This window comes from Strongylocentrotus purpuratus, unplaced genomic scaffold, assembly GCF_000002235.5.
Source record: "Strongylocentrotus purpuratus isolate Spur 01 unplaced genomic scaffold, Spur_5.0 spur5_scaffold_21, whole genome shotgun sequence".
NCBI classification, from domain to species: domain Eukaryota; kingdom Metazoa; phylum Echinodermata; class Echinoidea; order Camarodonta; family Strongylocentrotidae; genus Strongylocentrotus; species Strongylocentrotus purpuratus.
Window position 1 is genome coordinate 26,374,763 of NW_022145607.1, and position 25,505 is coordinate 26,400,267.

The following is a 25,505-nucleotide window of genomic DNA, read 5'->3' on the forward strand; positions in this document are numbered from 1 at the left end:
TGAATAATACGGACACAATTTACAATGCTCTTAATGATCCTAGTAACCATGGAGCTGTTGTCCTACAACTTTAGGCAAAGTAAAATTTAAAGCTTTTATACCAAATGGATAAATCAGATGACAGGCATGTTTATTACCATAAATACAAATAAAAACATCTGAGTTCTACTTCAGGAGAGAATTTATCTTATTACATCATATACATGACTGTACACAGGTACCATTGATCTGACGTTTGCATCCTGAAATACAAAACATGTATAATCATTGTAATGCAAGGTAGCAGCCACAATTTTAAAGTTTTTTCAAACACATAAATAAAGATGAAATTAAGATGCAAAAGGGGTTGGTAGGAAAATCCAACATTAAAATTACAGAGTACAAAAAATATCATCAGGAAAAAAAACAATTTACATGTATTAATTGCTAAAATTATTTTTAAAAGATGACTAGAAGAAGGATCGCATTCTTGAAAATCATCAATGGTGAAAAAAATATATATTAGGGGAGACTAGTCATCAAACATATTTTACTTAAGTCAGTAGACAAATGTATGGATTCATAAAAATCTAACATTACAAATAAAGAGTAAACATATGTTATCAAGAAAAAATAAACAATTTAGAACTTTTAAACAAACAAGAATTATCACATTCTTGTTAATCGTCAAAGAAAGAGAACAAATAGTTTAGGGAGAGGCATAAAATCCATTTTACTTGATTAACTGGATGGCCTGGTTTGGATTAATTTTCTTTCTTCTTGTTTTTATCAAATACTTATACTAAACTAATGTATTGATGTGTTACTGCAGCAACAAGCCATATCCTAAATGGACCAATTAATAGTCTTCTGGTAGGACCAAGAACTAGACCTTCTCTAGGACCAAGCTTTTTATTCTAATGTTGAAGATTATAGTGTGAAAAGAATTTGTAAGAATCTGATACTGAGATTATTCAGTGGAAAAGTGAGTACTATTTTGGTGTTGTGTAAATACATTAATCTGTATTCCATTTTGTTTATGTGTAAGATAAATTTACAAGTACTTATTAACTATCTTTGTTTATTTATTCATCATGTTGTAGTGTACAAAGTTGGATAAACATTTTTTTTCTACTTGCATGAAGTGTTGTACACATACAGTGTATATCATAAATCAAAGGATTTGTGCACTACAAAATTACTGTTCACGAATATACATTAGGGCATGGGGTGTACTATTCACTGCCTTGACTGTTTATGTGACGTGCGCCAAATCAGCTGAGAAAATTACACACCCTCAATGCTGAAACAGAGACAGTGGGATGTGTGTAAAGGGGTACAAAGATGATTGACGAATAACAAGTGTGTAAAAACGGGACAGAATCCAAGGGGCGTTTCACAAAACTTGGCATCAGTGACAAATGACAGTTTTTTTTTGTTATAAGCTAGACTGTTATCCTTGCTTCTGGTTGGTTATCAGCAGATTTGTCACTAATTTTTGTCATTTGTCATTAAAAAAAAAGGCTTTGTCAAACACCCCCATGGACTATGCTCTTGCATGTACAAATCTGAAACATATCAGTAGCTTATGGAAGTATAGAAAACATTCAGGCCACTGGGGTGTCCCACATTTCATCCCAGTAGTCATTTAGAAGATAAATTTGTTTGGTGCTGTCTCAGGGCAGTTTACAACAAATTACAGATTTTGTTTTAACAAAAACTTTGACCACTCACAGAGAACTCTTTTTGTTTTTTAAAGACTATGTACATGTACATGTAAATAGAGAAATCTCACTGTTGACTCAAGGCTACAATGGCCCAAAAAGATAATGGTTGAAATCTAGCCTGGCAAATATACATGTGTATACATAGTTTGAATTTTCATTCCTTGATTAAAGTCAAGATCTGGGATATTAATCATTATATTAATGCTACTCTCTGTGAATGTATCTTGGCTCAAACTCAAGTTAAAAGAATTCAATATTGTCTGTACATAGAAAATTTGATTTAGTTCTATACATGTTTGTAAACCTGTATTTAAGTACTCATTGTGTATATCTGTATGTTAGGAACAGACCTAATTTATATTTGCTCTTGTTAAAGTGTTGTACTGTATTATATTGCAGATGTTTTTACTGAATAAATCATTTATTTACCCAGTGGTGACACAGTATATCTATTGTTTGATATAACATACTCCTTTATTGTTTTACTACAGTCAGAAGTAAGTGGAATGGACGAGCATATAATGTATGGAAGGACTTCCACATACAATGATTCTTTTGGTCACAGCACTCCATATGACTAGATTATAACTGGATTTCAAAATAAATAGCCAAAGTTACAGAATTCAGTATCTCAAACCTCATCATGAGACAGCTCTAGAACATACATGTAGAGCTTCATAATAACATTTTTCACAGAAAAAAGTTTTTAGCATCTGAGTGCATGGTGTCCCAGTTGAATCTTCACGAATGCGGAGGTCCACAGTATATGTTGGGAGCCCAAAGCGCATATTTTAGTGTCGAGTCCTCCAATCTTCCTCAGATTCTCAAACATGTTGCATTTCAAGCAGCTACACCTGCCAGTTTAATAAACATGTCGAAGAGATGTAAACTCGGAAGACTCACCCACTCCCTAAACTTATTGCTTCACTCAGTTGGGCTTGTTGGAGGGCACATTCACATTCGACCCAACTTCCATCATTCAGCTCTACGTTTTGTCACCTGGCAAAGCCCAGAAGCCCTTTCTTGACCAGCGTTTGTACGTGCTGTCTGAACTCTGCATCCGCAGTGCGCATCATCCTGAAAAGAAGACACAAAGGAATCAAAGAAAACATGGTCCATGCATTTACTGCTGATGTCTAACTAAGTCCCATTCATACATGCTGCAGAAAACATGTCATATGCTGCCTGAAAATAAAAGCTTGATAGCCTGAAGACTAGTTCAGGTATGCCAAAGTAAACTGCCACAAAATAACGCCCCATTTTCTTTTACATGTAAATGAATGGCTACTGTACGCAACAAAAGTCCTAGTGTTTACACTTATCTCTGTGTTATAAGATAGGAATGTGAAATGTATTGCACCTTACGTTAAGGAAAACAAAATCAGCGTTTTTCTGCTGCATATCTGAACATAGCTTCTACTGTATTACCCCAGCACTCTCTATATCACAAGAAAATGCAGTAATTCTGAAGAAAAAAATTGGTGACTCTGCAAATATTTAAATTGTCCCTCCTTAAATAAGTAAATCGAGCCCAGGAATATATATATTTTACTAAACAGTTTACTAAACATGAACTACATCCACTGTTTATTTTGCTTCCTGAGGAAGACACCGGATCAATGAAATAAAGAATTTGAAATACAAATCTGACTCTTCACATTAAATTGATGAAAGTGTTCATAAAGCTTACAGCAGAGAAGGAATAAGTCTAAATGAGGCATGTATACCTTTGAGCTAGATCTGGATTCGTCTGCAGAGCCTCAAACAGAAGCGGCGTCTGTGGATGACCGAAGGCCTTGACCACATCCGGGTCAGCCATGATTTCTTTCATCTTGGCTTCATCCGTGGCCGTTGCCTGCTTGGGGTTAGTACTGCTGGACACGGCCATATCTGCACCGGGACTGTCATGAACTTTGACCTCTTGAACTGGACTCACCTTGGGGGCGGTAGACGTAGGTGGGAGTGCTGACGATGGACTAAGGGTGGAGAAATGGTCCCCTGTGAAAGTGAAAAATTAAGATTTAAAATTACCATGACCATGAAACAAAGAGGCTAATGCATAAAGGCTCTTTCAACAGTAGTTGCCACAGGAGAAAGTGTGGACTTCAAGTTAAGGAAGAGTGAAATTGGTGATGAAAGACTCACTCCAGCTGTATTTCCTCTGTGGTCCATTTCAAAGCTATACATGTAGGATTACATATAGCGAGTTGCAACTGGGACCATACTCTGAAAACTGTTGTCTTGTACATGAAAAACATATATGTTGTCATAACAAACTGTCAATGCACAGAAAGACTTCTTATTGGAGCATACGTAGTTGTCACTTTCAATTTTCTTGTGTGCAGTCAGCTTTTCACAGACATTAATTAATGACTTGTCTTACTGAAATTGTAATTAATTTATTTACATAAAAGATATCATAGTTTTCAAAAATCATCTATGTCTATATGCAAATTTGCGATTAATATTAAGTTTCGGCATAGTATTAGGGTCCTGGATTATAGTTGGGAAACTTAATACTGTTCGGAATAAAGAGTAGAGCAATTATCACAAAAGCATATGTCAAACCATAAAGCAAGGCATGTTTACTGCATATGTGTATCTGACATAAAGTATTACTAATATTTCTGGGCCCCGTCTTTAATAAAAAGAGGTGATATACATCGCAAATAGGTTGCGATTAATATCAATCACAACTATGTACATACATGTAACTTGCGATCAATTGGAGTACTTGCAATCGATGTGGATCAATTGCACCTCTTTATAAGACGGGGCCCTGGAATACACATGTAGGATGTTTAAGAATTCAAATTCTCATTTAATATACACCCAGCCATGCCACAGGGATTTTACACAAAGACTAACATCGACTTTAAGTTGGACTTAACTATGGCAGGCCATTCATGCCACTGTTTGCTCTCACCATTTACTGGCATTGGTTTATCGAGGGACGTACATGTACAAATCATGGTCACAAATCTACAGAATTAACATTTTTTGATTATTCACTATTGAAGGAAAAAATATTATCTAAAGATCATAATGGTAAGAGCAACCAGTGGCATGAACGGCCTGCCATGGTTAAGTCCAACTTAAAGTCAATCTAAGTCTTTGTGAACCACCCCCCCCCCCCCAAGCTAGACCTACATGTACCTAGAATTCCACAGAAGTCCTGAAAGAATGACTGAATCTCTGGGTTATCCTGGAAGTACTTCATGGCCCCCTGAGGGTTAGACTGGAACATGGACATGGCCTGACTGAACCGAGGATCCGACAACTGACTGGCCAAGCGAGGGTGCTTCTCTAACTTTGACAGGAGATCGTCATTCACCCAGTCTGTAAGGAGAAAGAGATAGAGAAAACTGTAAAAGTAGAAATATTTGCAGTACATTAATTTTCATGGATCGGCAAGCGCAAATTTTAAAACTCGCAAAAAATATACGCATGACTTCTTATGCGTGTTTTGAATGGGCTAAATTGCGTGCATCGCGAATATGTCTCGTGGTCATGCTCAGCGCAAAAAATTAATCATGCGAAAATAACAGCGTTTACAGTAGACCATCAAAATTATTTGCTGTGTATGTTGGAGGCATCATACTCTGGTATACTACACTCAACATAACACTATCATATAGTAGATTTCTTGTGAACGCCACTAAATCTACTCAAAAGCGACAGACTCTTGGATATTCAGGGTAATGTCGTTCTTCTCTATTCGGTCCATTTTCAATATGTTGTCAGTTTCAATGGTGCACAAGAGTATTATTGCAAACCCAATTTGAAAGGTAAGATAGAAAACATCTAGAACACTCAGCCCTCTTTGCAATTCTAGTAAGGTCTTTTCTTTTTCTTTCTTTTTTCTCTTCTACTTCCAAATTGAAATTTAGCTGTGCTATGTACTTTCTGTCTTCTTTTATTTCATTTCAAACTACAATTACAATGAAGTTAAAGCAAGTAATGTTGAAACTTACGTAGCAATCAACAGAACTCAAGCCATTTTGGGACTGTAATCGTTCATAATTTATCAATCTTCAACAAGTGCTAAAATTCTTCAGGGCCTGCTGTTTCATAAAACTTGTATTAATAAAAAGCTTCAATAATTGATACAACCCGCTGAAATCATAACTATATTTGATTGGCCATTAACGATTGGGCACTTTTCAATAATGCGTTTAATGAAACCGGGCCCTGGTTCGCAACGGACGTTTATTCACCTTTGTTTTCGAGGAGAGGAGCACTGGCCTTGAGTGCATCCTGAACCTCCTGGATCCTCTGCGCTCCATTCTGTGCACCATCTCCCTGAGGTTTGATGAGCGGAATATCCTCAAGTCTGTCTCTTGATGCAGCAATCTGGCCTTTGGTTGATGGCTCTTTAAAGGTAATACATAGTTTTGGTATGGGGTCATGAACTTGGTTCAAATGAACATATTGGAAGCATATGCAATCCTACAACATTCAATGATCATTGTCGCAGTTTAAAGTGATGAATTGTAAATAATAAACTGTATAACTCCTTCTCAAGATCAAGATATTAATTTAGCTATAAAAGAATGTTTCTTGACTAAAATCGACCTATTGGCTATTCCCGTTTGGAAATTATATATCACAACTACATATTCTGAGATTTTCCTGGTAGCAGGGGCATCCATATATATATCAAGATTGTAAAGAATCACTATCCAGACATTTTTCAAAATTTCCCAAAACCTTGTATTACCTTTAAGAGGGCGCTGTTCAGAAGTTTGGGAAGATGCCTTAGAGGATGACTTGGGTGCAGAGCCAAATAGGAATCCTTTCTTGAGGCCCCCAAACGAGTTGGGTTTTTGAGAAGCTGGTTTGTTGGTCTTGGTAGGAGGAGTCTGATGTAGAAAGGTGGAAAGAAAGAGTGAGATAAAGAAGCAAACATACAGAGTATTGGGCTATTAGGGGCTCCTCAAAAGGAGGGGAATAATGCCTCCTGTGATCTCGACTCTGAATGAAATGCCACTTCACCACAAAATTCATCAAAAACTGAGTATTATTATTATTATTATTATTATTATTATTACGGGAAGAACAGGAAGGCATTGTTTATTTTCATATGGAAGATGAAATCATCTGTTGAACAATGAATCATTCCTATTTCAGTTACTTCTCTACAAAATCTTGCTTAACAAGTGTTTCTTTTTTACAAACAGTACATGCATGTACACATACTTTGGGTCTTTATTCACCATGGAAGTTAAAGAGCTTCTAAACATAGTTGGCTATGCATGCTTTTTATGCTAAACTCAATTTGAAGGAAAATAGTTAGTCACTTCTGGTACTAAATACATATCACGAAAAATTGCCCAAACCCATGCCATGGAATGACCCAGATGCCTACATGTACCTTGCTCTTGTCTCCCTGCTTGGTATCTCCCTGGGTTACTCGAACCTTTGGTTTATCCTCTGGTTTTATACGACCGTGGGGCGATGACGATGGCGACGATGATGAAGCTGATGATGATGATGATGATGATGATGATGCCGCCAAGCCCTTTCTCTCCTTTATTCCCTGTAGTTGTTGGGCTTGCTTCAGCAGCTCACTCATGTCCTCTAAAGGGGGTACATCTGTATCAATTCAATAAGAAAATATATATAATCCATCACATATAGCACCATATATATAGAGAAGGGAAAAATTGGTCCCCAACAAAATTTTCAAAATGGTTTCAAAGAACCTCCAATTAGAAGCATATTGATATTTAGGCCACAAGACGATCCAGATGAGGCATAAATATGCAGATGAAATTTGTGATTTTTTGAAAATATGGTCCAAACTTTAATTCCCCTCCACTCAAATTTATGTCTGATGACAGTTGAGAGATTGGCATCAATGTCTATGTATACGCACGCCAGTGCAGTGTGCATTCAGTGTAGTCAGGGGCAAAATTTCATACAGTGTAGATCTACATATCCTTTGCATTTAACTGTTCGGTGTTAATCATTTTGGATCAGCAAATGATTTTCAGATTTTTGACCATGCATGTTAATATAATGACCACTTCATTTGACAGTTGCAAACTTCAAACAAGAAATTAGAATACCGGTAGATCATGATCAAGATCTAGACCAAGTTATAAGTAGATTATTGACTGCTTGAACAGTGCTTCTTCACTCAAAACTAAAGTCATGCAAAATCTGGACATAAATACACCCTAAATGAAATAATTGGCACTTGTCTTTACCATGATCAGTACTGGTGATGTAGATGCCGCTATATTATTAACACACACTCCTGCAAATACAATTACAAATTACAAATAACAATGCACGTAGCTAAGCCTATAATTTATCAACCGTAAACGGTGATCATGGTGATGTGTGATTACCTTCGTCGTCCATTCTGTATCTTTGAACTTAGCCTTTGTCTTTGTCTTTGTCTTTGAAGTTTGAGTCGAATAGTAACCACCTAACTGGCAGTTGATCTTGGGAATACGATAAACCTACTCTCGAGTGTCAAATTGGTGTAGATCTAGCCCTAGATCCGCCGATCATTGAACGAGTTGACATCACTTTCCGGCATAGTCTGGAATAGTCGATGGGACGCTTGTGCATAGCAACGTAACTCGTTCTTTGACAGACGGGGAACTCCCCGGTTGCAACGTTGAGCGACGACGTACGGTACGCGTTTACCTGGCGAAGTGTACGATACGGTGCACTCGATCAGCGTATAGACTATATAAGCCTAGTATTAGTGCGCGGTAGATAGGGAGGTGTGGGGGAGGGCGGGGAGGTGGGGGGGGGGGGGGGAGTAAAGGTGGTGGTGCCGGTGGCGATGGGGTTGAGCACTGCCCAAAGCCTGTTTTTTTTCCCAACAATTCTCTCTGTAAATTCAGCCATGAAAGGTATAATGCAAAGTAGATCTACTTTTGGGAATTTTAAAAATTTGATGGTCAGGATAGTAATTCTTTAAATTGTTGGTATATTTGGATGCCCTAGCTGTGGATGTATAAAGCACTAGAAAATTTAGCCCCTAAAACACTTCTGCTTTCGAGAAATTGAATAATCAACATTTACCGGTGCTCCCGGTGCGTGAATTTCAAAATATTTCAAATAGCTCCGCTTTGTGAGATGATGAGGAGTAATCAGGTTCTCAAAATTTAATGCATGAAGAGAAAGAGAAATTATGATATTTTTTTTTTTGAAAGTTTATATAGACTAATTGCCTATATGTATTAAGTATCGAATAATGTCCGAATGTCATAAAAACAATTGAATATGTTAATTATTGTCTGAGAAATGACCATCTGAATAAATGTCCTATATATAGGAACTCAGTGTTATATTGCTCTGGCTCGTAATGTTATAGTATATTATGTAATATAGAGTTTCTATATTCAATTGGTTTGGACATTCGGACATTATTTGTTATGCTCTTTCGGAAAAAGAAGAAAAAAATTGAGAAATTCCAAAAATATTTTTTAATGACGTCACACTTTGGCGTACGCAGGATTTTGTCATGGAGGGTGTTTGAAAATTTGGAAATCGCGCCGACCGATAATTCGCTCAGAGAGGGGTTGGGGGAGGGGGGAAGGGGGGGATAGTGAAAGAACCTTTTTTTTTTTTGCCCTCGCAAATGTGAAAATCGCACCGACCGATATTTCGCTCAGTGGGGGGGGGGGGGGGGGGGGGGGGTTGGGTGGGGGTGGTAAGGAGTATTCTTTTTTTTGCCAAAAAATTGAGGGGGGTAGCCCGAAATCGGCTGTACTGATGCGAAAAACTTTTCCATTATTTACATTTTAAAAACTCGGTGTCTATATGTAGTGTCTAAACAAATTGTTTTATTCTTCAAAATGAAATGACTCGATCGAGAGGGTCTTTTCTTTAGATCGAGGGCCTATAATATAAATCGAATCAAGAGAATAGAATTAGTTTGAGTGTGATTCTTAGTGTGTGTTGCAATCATAATAATTGACAATAATAATATTAATAATAATGGGGGGGGGGGGGTAGTGGGCAATTTTATTTTTTTTGGTCCTCGAAAATTTTTCACTTTGCACCCCCCCCCCCCCTTGAGCGCCAGGGGGGGGGGCCCACCCCCCTCAAAAGGTAAAAATCACATGAATTTACATGATTTTTTTTTCTCAAGGGGGGGGGGGCGGGACCCCCGGCCCCCCCCCCCCCCGGCCCCCCCCCCCCCCTGGATCCGCCACTGGTGATGCCCATTTTCAGTCTACGCAATTATAATAAGCCTTTACATCCAACAGGACTGGTTCAATCAACATATGTATTGACATGCATGCAGAGGCGGAGCTCCCGGGGAGGGGGGGGGGGCAAGGGGCACAGTACCCCCTTTCAAGTACCCTAAAGTGCCCCCTTTTCAAAGAAAAGGTGCCCCTATAACTTCGTAAGAAGTACCCCTTTTTTACATAGGAAAAGTGCACGTTTTAATTTGAAAAATGCCCCTATTGCTTTTCTCCTATGATAAGTGCCCATTTTCCTACATAAATTTCCGTTTTCCATTCTCATATTAAGTGCCCTTTTAAATCTGTAGGAAGTGCCCCTTTTCAGGTACGATAAGTGCCCCTTTTCACAATTGATAAGTGCCTCCTTCATCTCTGATAATTACCCAATTCAAATTTGAGAGGTGCCCATTTTACTTTGACAAGTGTCCCTTTTTCTTTTGTTACAAGTGCCCCTTCCCCTTGTAATAACTACCCCTTTTTAACTCCGATAAGTGTATCTTCAGTGGCGGTTCTAGGGTCACAGGGGGCACGTACCCCCCCCCCCCCCCGCCGGCCAAAAATAATAAAATTAGTGCTCGTTACTCCTCCCCCCCCCCCATGAGCGAATTTTCGGGAGCAAAAAAAAAAGGTGCTCACTACCCCCCCCCCCCCACTGAGCGCATTTTCCACCGGCGCGACTTTCAAATTTTCGGGAGCAAAAAAAATAAAATAAATGAACACCCCCCCCCCCCCACCCCCCCTCTAAGAAATCCTGGATCCGCGCCTGACCTTTTGTTTTCACATGTGCTCCTTTTCCTTTCTAATAAGTGCCCCTTTTCTTTTCTAATGAGGTACCTATACCCTTTTAATAAATGGCCCTTTTCACCTCTTATAAATTGCCCCTATCAAAAACTGATTGGTGCCCCATTTCCGTCGACAAATGCCCATTTACTAGCTCATAAGTACCTTTTTCATCCCTGGTGAGTGCCTCGATCTATTCAGGTATAAGAAGTTCTCCATGTTCACCTCTGACAATAACCCTTTGTTTGTGCTTTGACACATGCTCCCGGCCCCCCCCCCCCCCCCCACTCAGTGTTATTTAGGGTACGCATATGCGTGTTCCAACCGACCCCCCCCCCCCCTTTTCAGCAAAAGTCCGGTGTGTAAAGTCAATACGGCTCGACCTTTTTCTTTTGTATACGAGCCTTTTTCAGCACCCCCCCCCTTTTCAGCAAAAGTCCGGTGTGTAAAGTCAATACGGCTCGACCTTTTTCTTTTGTTACGAAAAGGACATTTTGGCAACACGCATGCGGTCATTTTGAAACCTGAGTGGGGGGGGGGGGGCGGGCACATGCTCCTTTTCTTTTCTGATAAGTGTCTTTTCCCCTTTTCCTCTCATCATTAAACGTGCCTCTTATTTAAAGCGACTAAGAGCAATCCCCCAAGCTCGCTCGCTACACTCAAACGCATGTATAGATGATATAATCATGTTACTTAATTATCCAAAGTCTTTTCAAACTTCCGTTTTGAGGATGTGCTTAATAAGCACATAATATATAACCCCATCAGGATTGGGTTTTTTCCTCTTCATAACTCATAATATGAAATTGTTCGCACTGCGACCTCACGAATCTTTCTTTTTTCCTGCTCGATCGCTTCGCCTACTCACCTATCACACCTAAATGCAAAGTATGATGCTTAAGCAAAGTCTTGTATGATGTATAGATAGGAACAAATATTGAAAGCATCCCAGATAATAAGATTGTTTATTTTCGCTTTCAGATTTCCTTTTGTAGGTGCCTCTCTCTCTCTCTCTCTCTCTCTCTCTCTCTCTCTCTCCAGAAAGTGCCTTTTTTGTTGGTGTCCCCCCCCCTCCCCCACTTTGAAAGTCGCTCCGCTGCCCCCGCATGCATGCATCTAGTCAATAATGCAACTACATGTTTATTAATTGGGGAGGGGGGATAAAAGAGAGAGAGAAAAAGCGGGCTGATCTAAATGGCCTGCACGCTGCTCGAGTCGATGGAATTTTGCTTTTTGAAATTGCCAATATCCGGGATAGTTTTTATACATTATCTCTATATGAAAACCAAAAATTTCTTGCTCATTTCGGAGGCTGTTCAGGCGAGAGACGTCAGCCCCCAAATATGTTTCACTGACACTGTTACCCCCTCACCCCAGCTAATCCATACCGTCATCCTTGACGCCGTTTTGCAGATCAATGTTTCCCTTGCAATGAATGTAGTCAATGTTATTAACAGTTCAAAATAAGATTATTTAGAAATATTTCAATGTGTTTGTAATAAATTTATCTGGTTTGATTTTTAAAGTATGTTTTAGGAATTTTAATTACAATGTTATCTTTGATCCATATTTATAAAGTTCACCGCTTCCTACGTTGGATGCGATCATTGCTGGGTTATATAGATTTTTAGATTGGCAATGCAACAAATTATTTCGATCCAGACTGTTGTCTAAGTTTCATTTGCGGCTTCGTGGACAAAAACGTAAACAGCTGTTGTGCCTGCTCTGTTTTCACCGCTGAGATTGCTATTTAAGAGGTAACGTGTTTCACATTCAGGCATTTACATAATTTACAAATAATTTTTCACCTAAATTCTCCAATTATGTAGTCTTTTATTCGTGTTTTCCCTCTCAAAAATAGTCACACTAGAAACCAGTCCCACCTGTTAAAATCTGTGTTGTCATATCGTGCTATAAATGTATAAAAAAAACTGTTTGTATAGACAGTAGGGGCGCTGGTCCGAGAATAAGGATCGTCTGCATAAACGAGGATCGTCTTCGTAAATGGGACAGACTCGTCCGCAAAAATAACGATCATCAATTCTTATTTCCGATCCATGCTTTGGCAATGCGAAAAACAGATTCCGCGACTTAATTTATTGAATTTGATGCATTTCACATTAACTTTGTACTTCAGAGACTTTCACATTATGAGTGATAAATCTATGGGAAGACGGACAAAAGTATTTAAAAGTAGATAGTGAACTGAGGGTATTTATTAGGCAGAATCCCTCTTTTGCATTGCCAGGAATGCCAGCGCGCAGATCAGGAGCGAACCCGAAACCAAAGGAAAAAAATGTCCACAAAAATGCGGACTATCCTTATTTTAAGGACGCGTTTATAAGTAATTGGGTTTTTACAGACATGTATCAATCAGATACCTTCTCCTGTCAACCAAACTTCAGTACTATGGAATAAGTGGTGACTCACTCCAGTGGATAATGTCTCTCCTCACTGATAGACAGCAGGCAGTCGTAGTTGATGGATCCAAATCAACATGGAGGGATGTAACATCTGGAGTCCCCCAGGGATCCGTCATCGGCCCTACCCTCTTCCTGTTGTATATCAACGATATCCAAGACAACATCCAGTCCACAATGCGTCTCTTCGCAGATGACAGCACCCTCTATCGTGAGATTCGATGCCCTGAGGACCATCAAATCCTAAAGGACGATCTCCAACAGCTGTCCAGGTGGTCTTCAAACTGGATGATGGACTTCAACGTGAAAAAGTGCGCTATCCTCACCATCACACGGAAGCGTACTCCCAGCATCCGAGAATACCACCTGTCAAATGGACTGATTCCGAGAGTGAAAGAGTACAAGTACCTTGGAGTAACGGTTGCTGCTGATCTCCGTTGGAACAAGCACTGCCAAACCATCCGGCATAAAGCAAGCCGTACTCTAGGTCTTCTTCGCAGGACTCTCTCACCCTGTACCAGGGATGTAAAGTCCAGGGCCTACACAGCCTTAGTGCGCCCCCAATTGGAGTATGCCTCGGAGGCTTGGAACCCACACAGCGTCACGGTCACAAAAATGCTAGAGCAAGTACAAAGAACAGCGGCTCGCTTTGTGTACCGTGACTACAGATACACCACATCACCATCAGCTCTTGTGGCAGCTCTAGGGTGGGACACGCTTCACACACGTCGAATCCTCGACCAATGCACCCTTCTCTACAAGATCCATCACCGACTTGTCTCCATACCTGCACCAACTATTGTTATCCCCGCTACATACTTCGGAAGACATGACCACAACCTGAAGTATGTAATTCCTGTTGCAACTATCGACTCCTTCAAGTTCTCATACTACCCAAGAGCAATAAGGATCTGGAACCATCTGCCAGGCTCTGCAGTCAATGCAACAGGAATAACCAACTTCAAGGAGGCTGCTCTACCCTCCATCAGAACGATGCAGCCCCCCGTTGGTTCTCACATGCTTACTAGCTTGGTTTTTACTTGCACTGGACTTAGCATATTTTACTGTAAATTGACAAGTGCTTTGTCCACACACCATTCCAGCAATTCATGACACTCCTTGTAGTCACTTGCCTCACCTACCATCCCAGTATAGCTTCCTGAGTGAGCTGCCAAAGGGATTACCCAACCAAGTACCAAGTACCAAGATATGATTATTTACGTCTGGGGACCGACGTTTAACGTATATTTTTGATGTGTAATATTTAATTAAAGTGTTCCAACAATCATTTCTATTTTTCCTCCCATTTGTAGACTATTCAAGTCACATATAAATAATTAGACCGAAAGCTTCAGTCTCTATAATCGTCGGTTGTTCCACTGAGACTACGTCTGGCTCCACTAGACCTCCGGTTATAGAGACTGAACGACTGCCTATGCCAGCCTGTGTTGAACTTATTCCGCTAGATTTTAGCCGCTAGGCCCCTCCCACAAACTTGCCACGGCCGTATTGTTATGCCCCCAAAATCCCCCAAAATGTCATTTTACCTCGTTCATTTCCAATTTTAAATTAGGCCTAGGCTATAATACATCGGTTCCACTTACTAACTTTATTGATATAATCCGTTTAATGGTCCCTTTTAAGGAAATTATGGGTCAAAATCGACATCCATGTTGAAAATCTTGCAAGCCGTGTTAAACTCTCGCTGCCGTCAATCTCATCCCTTCTAGTCTACGCCGAAGGCAAAATGATTATGAAGGAAAAACTGCGCCATCTACACGTTCGTAATGGCGTTATCACAGTTTTTCCTTCATAATCATTTTGCCTTCGGCGTAGACTAGAAGGGATGAGATTGACGGCAGCGAGAGTTTAACACGGCTTGCAAGATTTTCAACATGGATGTCGATTTTGACCCATAATTTCCTTAAAAGGGACCATTAAACGGATTATATCAATAAAGTTAGTAAGTGGAACCGATGTATTATAGCCTAGGCCTAATTTAAAATTGGAAATGAACGAGGTAAAATGACATTTTGGGGGATTTTGGGGGCATAACAATACGGCCGTGGCAAGTTTGTGGGAGGGGCCTAGCGGCTAAAATCTAGCGGAATAAGTTCAACACAGGCTGGCATAGGCAGTCGTTCAGTCTCTATAACCGGAGGTCTAGTGGAGCCAGACGTAGTCTCAGTGGAACAACCGACGATTATAGAGACTGAAGCTTTCGGTCTAATAAATAATATATTGTAATTTTGTAGTGCAGGAATACGATAATGGGAATAGGATTAGGATCTGAAAAGTATATGCAAAAACTTTGTACTTTTTGGCACTAATACGTATATGAAGTTGGTACCATTACGGTTAGAGCTCATGCGTTGTAGGAGTGGGGACTGCTGATATTGGAATACTTCCGAATTCTGAGTCCATCTGTCAGTAGGGGCGCTGGTCCGAGAATTAGGATTGTTCGCATAAACAAGGATATCCTTGTAATCTTATTTAGCTCAAATGGTTTTGTGGTGCTCAGTCACACTTTGTTTCTCTAATTTCTGAGAGTTTTGATTTAATTTACCCATGTACATGTACAAAATGTTAAAGGGGCCTTTTTTGTTCAACCTATACTGGTAGTCATATTATAATAATAATAATAATAATAATAGTGGGTTCTTATATAGCGCTCATGTCTGTCAGCTTTGACACTCCTGGCGCTTTATTTGTTTGATGAATTCATCCCTTAACTTTTTTCGGTGCAACAAGTTTGCCTATGATGTTGAACTTTATACTATCACAAATAGTTTGTTCTATGAAGTGGCAGAGTGTGATTTTATTAACTTTAAATTGTACCGGCATCAATCTCCAATATTTTTCCCTCAAGATTTTCCCAGGGGAGAAGCTAGAGGAGAATGGAGTGAGGTGCATGTACGTGTAGAGATCAAGTCCTCCAGATCTTGTTCTTACTCAGCTGACCTGACCTGACCTAACCTGACCCACCATGGAGGGGGTATTTGGACAGATCCTCAAAGAGGCAACGTCAAACAAGCATGCAGCACTGCGGGATGCAGTCAGTCAAGCGCAAGGTATTCATTCATTTTATTTTCAATTCTCATTAAAAATTCATTCAACAATATAGTAGCCTATACATAAAAGAAGATATTTTAAAAATAACAATACACAGAATATGGAGGAGCCAGCAGAGGACATTGGCCTTTCAAAGGCTAGGCTGGGCTAGGCTGGGTACTTGTATACATATGCTTAAAATTTACTGTACACAGTTAGGATAACATTCCATTGGACAAGTGTTCTGAAACATGTCAACAAAGACTGGTCCTAATTGGCAGGTGGTCTTTTTGTACAGGTTCATTTAACGTGTTTCAATGGAAAAGTCTGCTCACGGGATACAAAAATATATTCTTTTAAAAACGTGTGGTCTTTCTATACAGGTAGTGACTGAAGCAGCCATCAATTACTGTTTTTTCAAATCTTTCATTCAATGCTCAATCTTTATGGTACCTTTATTTCATCCCAATATTTCATGGAATACTTTGGTTATTTTGCTTAAATTATCCAGCAAGTGCTGTACACAGTTTTTTTTTAATTAATCAGATTTACTGAGTAATTGTTAACTACGGCAAATATTATTCAGATGTTGGTCCAGCAAATACATGTACATGTACATATACTTGATGAATTGACGAAGTTGTACTGTGAGACTCCTAATCCTGTTTAACTTTAGCCAAGATATATGTAGCTCACTGATCATTGAGGACAGAATTAACTCTCCTTGAGTGCTTGCTAAAATCAAGTGAGAAACTTTAGATCTCCTGTATGGTAGACAACTAGACTTGTTTGTTTGTAAACATAGATAAAAGGTCAAGTATGTGTGCAGGTACACTGTATATTTGTCCTGGAAAGTTTGTTTTTTCTCTTCAAATTTGTCAGCATTTACTCTGCTTTAGTTGTTTTTTTCACCTCTGACATGCAATTAAATAATGCTTTTATTAAGAAAAAACAATGCTTCAACAGCCCTCAAGGAAGGACAGTAGAATACATACATGTGTAGTTATGAGGGATAAGGTTGCAATTTTCAGGAAAAAATGTTGAGAACAAACAATAGAAATTATTATACTTCACTGATTTTTCTTTTAGTTTTTCAATTTTGATGTTTTAATTGGAATATAGACCTGCAATAGTGGATCACAGCACAGATCCACTGGAAAATTAAAGAGATTTAATAGGAGGGGGGGGGGGGGTAGATAGTGAAGAGTGGGTGTAGCAAAAGATTCTTGTGTGCGTCTAAGGGTGCGTTTAAGCTCAATTTTGAAGGCAGAATGAGCGATTTGAAACGCACATCGTAAACGCTCATCGTAATCGCAGTTCCACGGTGTACTGTTTATGTTCACTTCTCTGGCTCCTCCAGGCAATTCTCGCTGGGTGGCCTTAATTGGCCTTGCAGCTGGATTCGCAAACCTGCACTGTGCATGCTACGTAAACCCACTAGAGGTCAGTGCGTTGACCCCATTTAAACGCGTTTACAAATTGTAAACGCACCTTTTTGTGAGTTTACGATTGGTGATCGTGATCGCCGTTTTTTCGGTGATTCTACAAAAGTGAGAAAGGATGCAACCGTGTTTTGAACTAAACGCGTAACAGATGCCTGATTCTGGCCCGAAAAATTTGAGCATAAACATACCCTAAATATAACACGATCAGTGACACTTTCACAACATAAATCTGAGACAGTTTCAATTACCCCTTTCGAAATTACGAAACATTACAAGTACACGTACAGTGTATTAAGTCATCCGAACATGATTGCAATATGATATTGACATTGCTCTTGATTTGAAAGACCTTGTGACCATGCTACATGTAGAATAGAATTAGTCTGTTTAGAGCCAAAAGAGCATATATTAAAGTATGTGAGTTAAGGCCCTTCTGGCTCCAAACAGACAAAGCACTTGCAAGGTTTTAACCATAATGTACATGTACATGTACATGTAGGTGTACACTATATGGCCGAGATCATGAGAAATTCGAATAGTGTTCACAAACTTCACAAGTAGCTCTCATTACCAACTGTTGATTTAAGAACATCTGTTGCCACATCTCATTTCCTCTGTAAACACGGAGCTGATTGAATGAGTTGCAATTGTTTGTTTAGTATTTACAGTATTTAATCAGTACATGTGTACGTGAAACTATTGTGTAAAGGCTTGTTCAGATCTAAAATTTCAATCGCATTCATTCGACCCTATTTCATCTACTTTCCATGAGTTCTAATCCATGTAGCATCCACTTTTCTCTTTATCCACAAAAATATCAGTAACCTAAAACAAGTTAGGGCTCTTATTCACTTCTAAAGCCTAATCATATTTTGTCTCTTATACATGTATGGTATACTACTATAGTCAAATGGTTGACCACTTTGTTTTAACCAGGTCTGGTTTCCCTTTAACTTTTTTTCAATGCAGGGGCATACAGCCAGGAGTCTGAGGCTTCTACACACTCACAGAGAGAAGTCTGTATTGAACCATTCAAACTGTGTCTGGAGTCTAAGACTAGCAAGATTATTCCACTGGGAATCACTGGACTTCAGGTTTGGATGCTGACTTTTTAACTTCTTACTTTTTAACACATTGACAGCCGAATTCTCTCTTTCACATAGGCGTGATACATTGTACATACATGTAGGGAGCACTCGGCTCCCAAAAGCAGTGGGTTAATTTCTGTTGTGCTTTTTGTGGTGATTTTTTTCCAAAGCTAAAGGCTTCATAACATTGTCTGTGACACTGAACAAACAAAAATTACCCTCTTGATAAGTACATCCCATACTGGTAAATGTATATCAATATCTTGCTGCAGGACATATGTGGTGCCAGGATAAAAACAGATAGGTAATCCAGTGTTGCACTGGACATGTACATGTATCTGCTAGATCACACCACCTATGTAAACAAGACATAATATACCTGTACCTATACTTGTGTACATGTACTTCTTTAAAATTAAAAAATCAACACCTCTAGACCTAGTGCTACAAAGATGATGTACTGCTATTTTGTGCCAGTTTTTTGTTGTTGCCAAAACTGCAATATTGCTGCTTCTACATACATGCACATACATGTCTTCAATCACTGTTACTTCTGATACCATTTGACACAGATTATATAGAAATGCAGTGATCCTGTTATCAGGAAAATATCAAGTGAAAGATCTGTTCAAATAGATTGTAAGATCGATCTCATCGTATCATAGAGCTGTCGTGGTCGAGTGGTTTAAGTACTTGACTTGAAATTCAAAGGTCGTGGGTTAGATCCCAGACACGACACTAATGACTTCTGGCAAGACATTAGTCTACATTTGCCACTCCATACCCAGGAGATAAATGGGGATCTGGTAGGTTGACAAAAAACCTTTGTGTTCAAATAGTTATTGCCATATGCCCTCATGGTGACCATATGGTAGGAATACTCCTCAGGTAGTGGAGATGATGCACATTGTGCATGAACGAATCCAATGACTGGGGTAATAACATCTGCAAATTGCTTAGTGAGGGTATTTCTTATTAAACGCCATATAAATCCAGATTATTATTATTTTATTATTGTGTGTTTTGTTCCCTGCAGAAAGTGGTAGCAGATGAGAAACTGAAGTGCCGAGAAGGTGAGATAGAGCATGAGGATGACACGATGCCAAACCAGATTCTTAGAGCGGTGGCCATCACCCCCTCACTCAGCGAGGACCACCAAGTTGAGATCATGAAGGTGGGTATCAGGACAATATGATGGTGATCATGGTCTTAGTGATGATGATGGGGATAATGATGATGAATTGATGTTGATGATCAGAATGGAAATGATGAGGAGGATGGTTATAGTTTATATCACATACATTGTAGTAATGATGGCTGGTGCAATAGTGGTGATGTTGGTAGTGATGACACCAGTATAACTCTGGATCAACATGAACTTGATTTTAGGGACCCAGAAATGGTGGAATCAAATGATTGGTTAAAGACAGTTGATTATGATGGGTCCATTATCTTTTACCTATCCTACTTTCTCTATTAATACGTGTATGTATTTCTATTATTCCGAGATCAAAATTCATTCTTTGTCATGCAATTATTCAAATTTACTTTAAAATATTTCACTTTAAATATTGATTTCCTCTTTCAGCTTCTCTTGATGGTAGCCTGTTCCAACCCATCCCATGTATCTCCACAGACTGTCATCAACATCGCCAAGGTAACTTTTCCAAATAACCGTCCCTCCTTTTGCAGCTTATCTTTAAAGATGGTCAGCCTCTAACAGATGTGTATATGAAATTGACAGATGCCCTTATAGACTGTAATAGGGGTTTTAAAAAGTTGGAAAAAGGTGTGTACATATCTGGGGAGGGAAATTTACTTTCTCCTTGTTCTCATTTGAAATTGATCACCTAGTTTGAAATGTTATCAATGTGATTAGAACCTTATATGGGATTAAGAGTCTATTTTGTGTCTCCATCGACTAGATAATTTTCATCAGATTCGTCTTTTCTCTCCCCTGTATCAAATAATACAAAAAGGTAGTGGCAGGAAGAAAAAAAGCGGGGTGGGTTGAGATCTGAATCAGTTTTATACGACCTTAATAGAATAGAATATGGGAGGCACCTATTAAAAAGTATTACAGTCAAACCTGTCTACAGCGACTGCCCAAGGGACACCCAAAAAGTGGTCTTTATAGACAGGTTTCTTTAGTACATGTGTCAATGAGAAACCATTTTCACTAAAGCAGGTTTGACTGTAGCACAATTTACGTAATCATTGAATAACCTGTTAAAAATCACTTTTAATGCCATGGTTGGCCCAGTTCTGCCAGTCAGTGTATGTACAGAGCAAACCTGAGGTTACCAAGGCTTGTCAGGTGACCATTCTTCAGGTCATGACAGACGTTGCCCAAAGCACCAATAGACAGGTAGAAGTGATATGTTACCAGTCTCCCCTCATAGTATTGCATTCCATGCTGCTTGATGTTTTGCTGCATTCATATGTTGTTGTATTTACACTGTACACTGTGTGTGTATTTGTCTTGTTTCAAGCTTTACCATACATCATGTCTATATGCATAAAACATGTTTTGTTTCATCCTGAAGGTTTATGTTAAATGTACATGTGTATGCTGTACATGTTATCTTGAGTTCTAGTTACAAAACATCAAAGTTACATGCAAAAAAAACCCACCAAACTCTGTCTGTGGAGAGATGGTGTTATTGTGTTGATCATGAAAAACTGATCACTTGTTTGTTTGGACCAGCAGAATGTAAACAAAGTGTAGCGTTTAGATTAAAACTCGAAAACCATGAAAAAAAGCAACAAGTATACATATGTATGGACCAGATTTTGGTGATTCTGGCTGGCCTAAACCCCTTTCTTTCAATATAGTTTTTTTCAAACCTCCAAATATTGTTTCAATTTATGAGAGTTTGTTCATTATTTCTAGAACTCAAATTACATTCGATGTAGTGCTTTGAGTATGTCAAATATTATGATCATGAATGTCTACTCATTGCATTGATGTGAGAAAGAGAAGCATATCAACTACATGTTGTATTAATCCATGTTGATTTTTCAACCATAATTGTTATTGACATGAATTGCTCATTGTAAGACAGTGACTTCAATGCTTGTATGATACATTCTCTTATAACTCTATCAAAGGGTACATTTGATTGTTGAGATGTTGCTGACATGCCATTCCCTTTGCAATTGTTGGTTATTCTTGCTTGTTCTTCTGTTAATTTTCCTTCTATTGCTCTCTTGTTTTCTTCTCCACCTTCTTTTTCTTCTCCTTCTTCCACTTATCTACTTTATACTTTTTTTTTCAGTCTTAAAGGTCTATGTCCTAGATGTAAGATTTGTTTGGCCTCATGTATGCAATATTAATCCAAATGGTTAAATAAATGAAGAAAGTAACCAACAATAAAAAAAATTGATGGTAAAAAAAGAGACATCTTTACACACACATAAAAAGGTAATTTCTGTGCATTTCTTTTCTCTTCAAATTCCAATGTTTCATATAGCGTTTTAAGAAACATGCATTCATTCACCCAACTACCATTATTTTCACCTGACATACAAGTATTTGTAGTACCAGCTTGGCATGCGATTTTTGTTTTTGTGTGTGTGCCCTATAGGCTTGCATTGATTGGCCGTCTGTTGCTACCCGTCATCCTAATCCAGCCAGTAATGCTGCTAAAATCACGCTAACACAAACTTTACGCATGTTGTGTGAATCACAAGTAAGTCTGCTTCATGTTTTGTGCTCACATCTAGTGTGTACTTCGTACTTGTATCATATAAGCTGTTATTTTTGTGAGAGTTTTATTTTTGCAAAATGTCATTGTAGTAGAGATTATTTAATGGTCTATGGAATTGAGAGCCGGCTGCATATATGTGCAAACATGTAAATGTAAGTAGCCTGTGTTCATTATCATGAAAACAATTTGCTGAAATGAAACCTGCCCCTGTCATCTGCAAAAAAACATAGAATTATTGGCTGGCACATTACCTCAAGAGAAATAATTGATATAAATTCATTACATATTCCTAAGAATTTAGCTTTTTTGGAAAGACTGTTTCAGTGCTTGTTGAGTATTGTACAATTGTATATAATTTGCTTTGTGAGTTGTGACATCCAAACATTTTGTAGTTTGATTCAATGTTGCTCTTTATCAATGTTATGTACATGTATTACATTTCCGTAACAGACAGTGTATCAAAGTCATGTAACTTGTGAAAGTATAGCATTCCTTTTTTGAATGCTTTTTTATTATTTAAATTGTACTATCACTGGTGCTAGCCCACTTTGAACCAAGTGTGAAAACAAAGTAGGCTATTGAAGTTTAGTCCTCATAATATAGGTGGGGCTAAGACCCCCTGTAGCCCCACCTATAGTATGGGAATAAGGACAAATTTGCAAGTGTGAAAATCATAATAGGTACCTGTATTCTTTCTAGATACACAGAGTAAAAAGAGAGATACACTGTAAACTATACGAAGCTGTTATACTGTTTGGACATAATTGTATCAAATATCTTTCACTCAAAACCAGTCTGTCGGTTTAAAAATGCAATGTATCTCAATTTTTGTTTTTTAATCCAGCCCTCACATTTGTTCATTGTCTACTTTGTGTACTCACTCATAACATAAAATGCTATTTTCATCCCAGGTCAAAAACACCATCATGCTAGACAAAGGAGAGATGGGTAAGAACTTTCATTGTTTCAGAAAAGAAATAGCTTCGGAATTGTTTTCATTATATTCAATATTCCAATGCTCCAAGTACTTTTAAATATTACATTTACATAGCCTAGCCTAGCTTATATTTACAGTACAGTGTGAAAAACATTCAGAGTTTGGCTAATTTTAAATCAGTGGGCAGCAAATGCCAGCAATACATTGTCATTTACTGTTCTCTTTATATTGCTCTGCATTTTACATGTAGGTTCCCATTCATTTCATTGATACATGTACATGTACAATATGATATTAAGTCCATTCCTTCTTCAAGCATTTTTAGTATTAAAAAGACTTTTAAATAGAAGCTTCGATTCTTCAAAATAATAAAGCCTTCAAATGTTCATATTCTTCTCCTGATGCTCATACAGGTTGAAGATTCATTAAATGTACTTTTTCAAATACAATTTCTGTCAATAGTTGTAAGAAGGTTACTTCATTCTGTTATTAAGACAGGCTCAAATTTTATTTGACTTTTTTTAAATTTTTTTTTAATGTTTTTATGCTACTGCCGGGGTCTGATGGAAAGTAGTTTAGGATTGACTGACAGTTGTAACTTTCATTATGTACATGTACATTATTCATATGTTTAATTAATGGCTTTTCTTTAGACATTATTACATACAAAAGTTCTGTGAACATGTGATTTATTGTTTTTATTTAGACATTATTTTAGTTTTAAATTTCAGTCTGATTGTATATTCTTTTCGTTAGTTGAGTAATAATATACATTGTACAGTATGTCTGACTCTTTGAGTTATAACCTTGATCACCATTTTCTTTCCTTTTCCAGACATTGTCACAGCACCTTTCCCCATTTTCTATGAATTTCATGAAAGCTGATTGTTTGCACATCATACTGAAATATGTGTAAGCGTATTACAATGGACTGAAGAAAGTAAACAGAATTTGGAGCAAGAACGAAAAAAATAGTACTTTCACAGTTTACAGTGTACATTTATGAACATGCAAGTGAACAAAATAATGAGGTATAAATCAATGGAATCTGCAGACAGCATACTTTCAATTGTAGGCTATAACAATATCGCTTGCTCCACATTTTGTTACAGTTTGAAGATGTATGTCCATGTACACATAAATGTATGGCATACACATTCTCAAGCATATGATCTAAGTAACACTGGACTACACATATTTGTATTACAGATATCAATCTGGAAACAATGATGCAGTCTGTAACCATGGATTTAAAAATCATTTCAAAGATTGATTGGCAACTCTGACTTTAATGGAAAACAGCTGTCTTTGGTTTAAATTAAATTATATTGTATCAAGTCCAGTCCAGTTTGCACATTCTACATGTACATGTACATAAGCACCATGGCATAACATTGCCTATTACCATGTTTGTGAGATTGACATACATTTATGTGTTCATGTTCAAGTACATCTTCAAACGTTTCAGTTGTTTAACTCATCTCCCATGTATGTTATTCATCACATATTTTGATTTATTTCTGACATGCCTTTCATTGTGGATTCCATACCTACGTAAGTCATTTTGCACCACTAAATGCTTTTTTGCATTTTCTGAAAATGTTTTCAAGATTAGCTTGAAGTGAATAATATTTGTCTTTTTTTGTTTGCACTTAGTTTAACTTGTACCTCATATGAAGTCAATGCTAGCATTTAAGATCTGTATAGGCAAATATGAGAATGAATCAATAAAGAAATTTGAATTCTTGTGTATGCTTGGATACAGCAAATAAACTATTTAATGTGATAATCGTGGCCAAACTAGTGCAGATACTTCTAGATAATTCTCTCTTTTTAAGAATGTGCTGTTAGATTATTAAAATTTAGACTATGTAATCATTTAAAAAAGGAATACTCTGTTTGTATCAACAGTAATGCTTCTCCTTATTAAAATGCATGGCAATCCAATATCTCTTTGCTATAAACATCACAAGTGATTCACTTTTGCTTTATTTGTGCTTGCTTGCTTGCATATTGAATCTATATTGCAGAGAAAACAAATTAGTTTTGAGCCAGAGACTAGATTTCTTTACACACCCTATTTTAGTTTACATGTATCTTTCTGGTGTTTGATTATATATGCATGACAATTTGATGACATTTTATTTCTGTATAA

At 38.0% G+C, this 25,505-nt stretch overlaps 2 protein-coding genes across 2 annotated transcripts in view; one reads left to right on the forward strand and one right to left on the reverse strand.

Annotated features, from left to right (window-relative positions):
- Window positions 1-759: 759 nt before the first annotated feature.
- LOC105446824 lies at window positions 760-8,407 on the reverse strand. The gene is made up of 7 exons (XM_030995518.1): window positions 8,063-8,407; window positions 7,081-7,301; window positions 6,427-6,568; window positions 5,924-6,079; window positions 4,863-5,045; window positions 3,434-3,704; window positions 760-2,783 (listed from the first exon to the last, which is right to left on the reverse strand). Exons 1-7 carry the CDS (start codon window positions 8,073-8,075, stop codon window positions 2,702-2,704), a joined length of 1,068 nt encoding a protein of 355 aa, XP_030851378.1. The 5' UTR covers window positions 8,076-8,407; the 3' UTR covers window positions 760-2,701.
- A 3,960-nt stretch (window positions 8,408-12,367) lies between these two features.
- The window catches only part of LOC115918915 (brefeldin A-inhibited guanine nucleotide-exchange protein 3-like), a 31,817-nt gene continuing 18,679 nt past the window's right edge, over window positions 12,368-25,505 (forward strand). Inside the window, exons 1-7 of the mRNA XM_030994283.1 lie at window positions 12,368-12,456; window positions 15,989-16,190; window positions 18,585-18,709; window positions 19,740-19,877; window positions 20,292-20,360; window positions 22,291-22,395; window positions 23,325-23,361. Of these exons, the coding sequence (XP_030850143.1) occupies window positions 16,106-16,190; window positions 18,585-18,709; window positions 19,740-19,877; window positions 20,292-20,360; window positions 22,291-22,395; window positions 23,325-23,361 (559 nt within the window). The 5' untranslated portion in view covers window positions 12,368-12,456; window positions 15,989-16,105. The remainder of the gene's footprint in view (window positions 12,457-15,988; window positions 16,191-18,584; window positions 18,710-19,739; window positions 19,878-20,291; window positions 20,361-22,290; window positions 22,396-23,324; window positions 23,362-25,505) is intronic.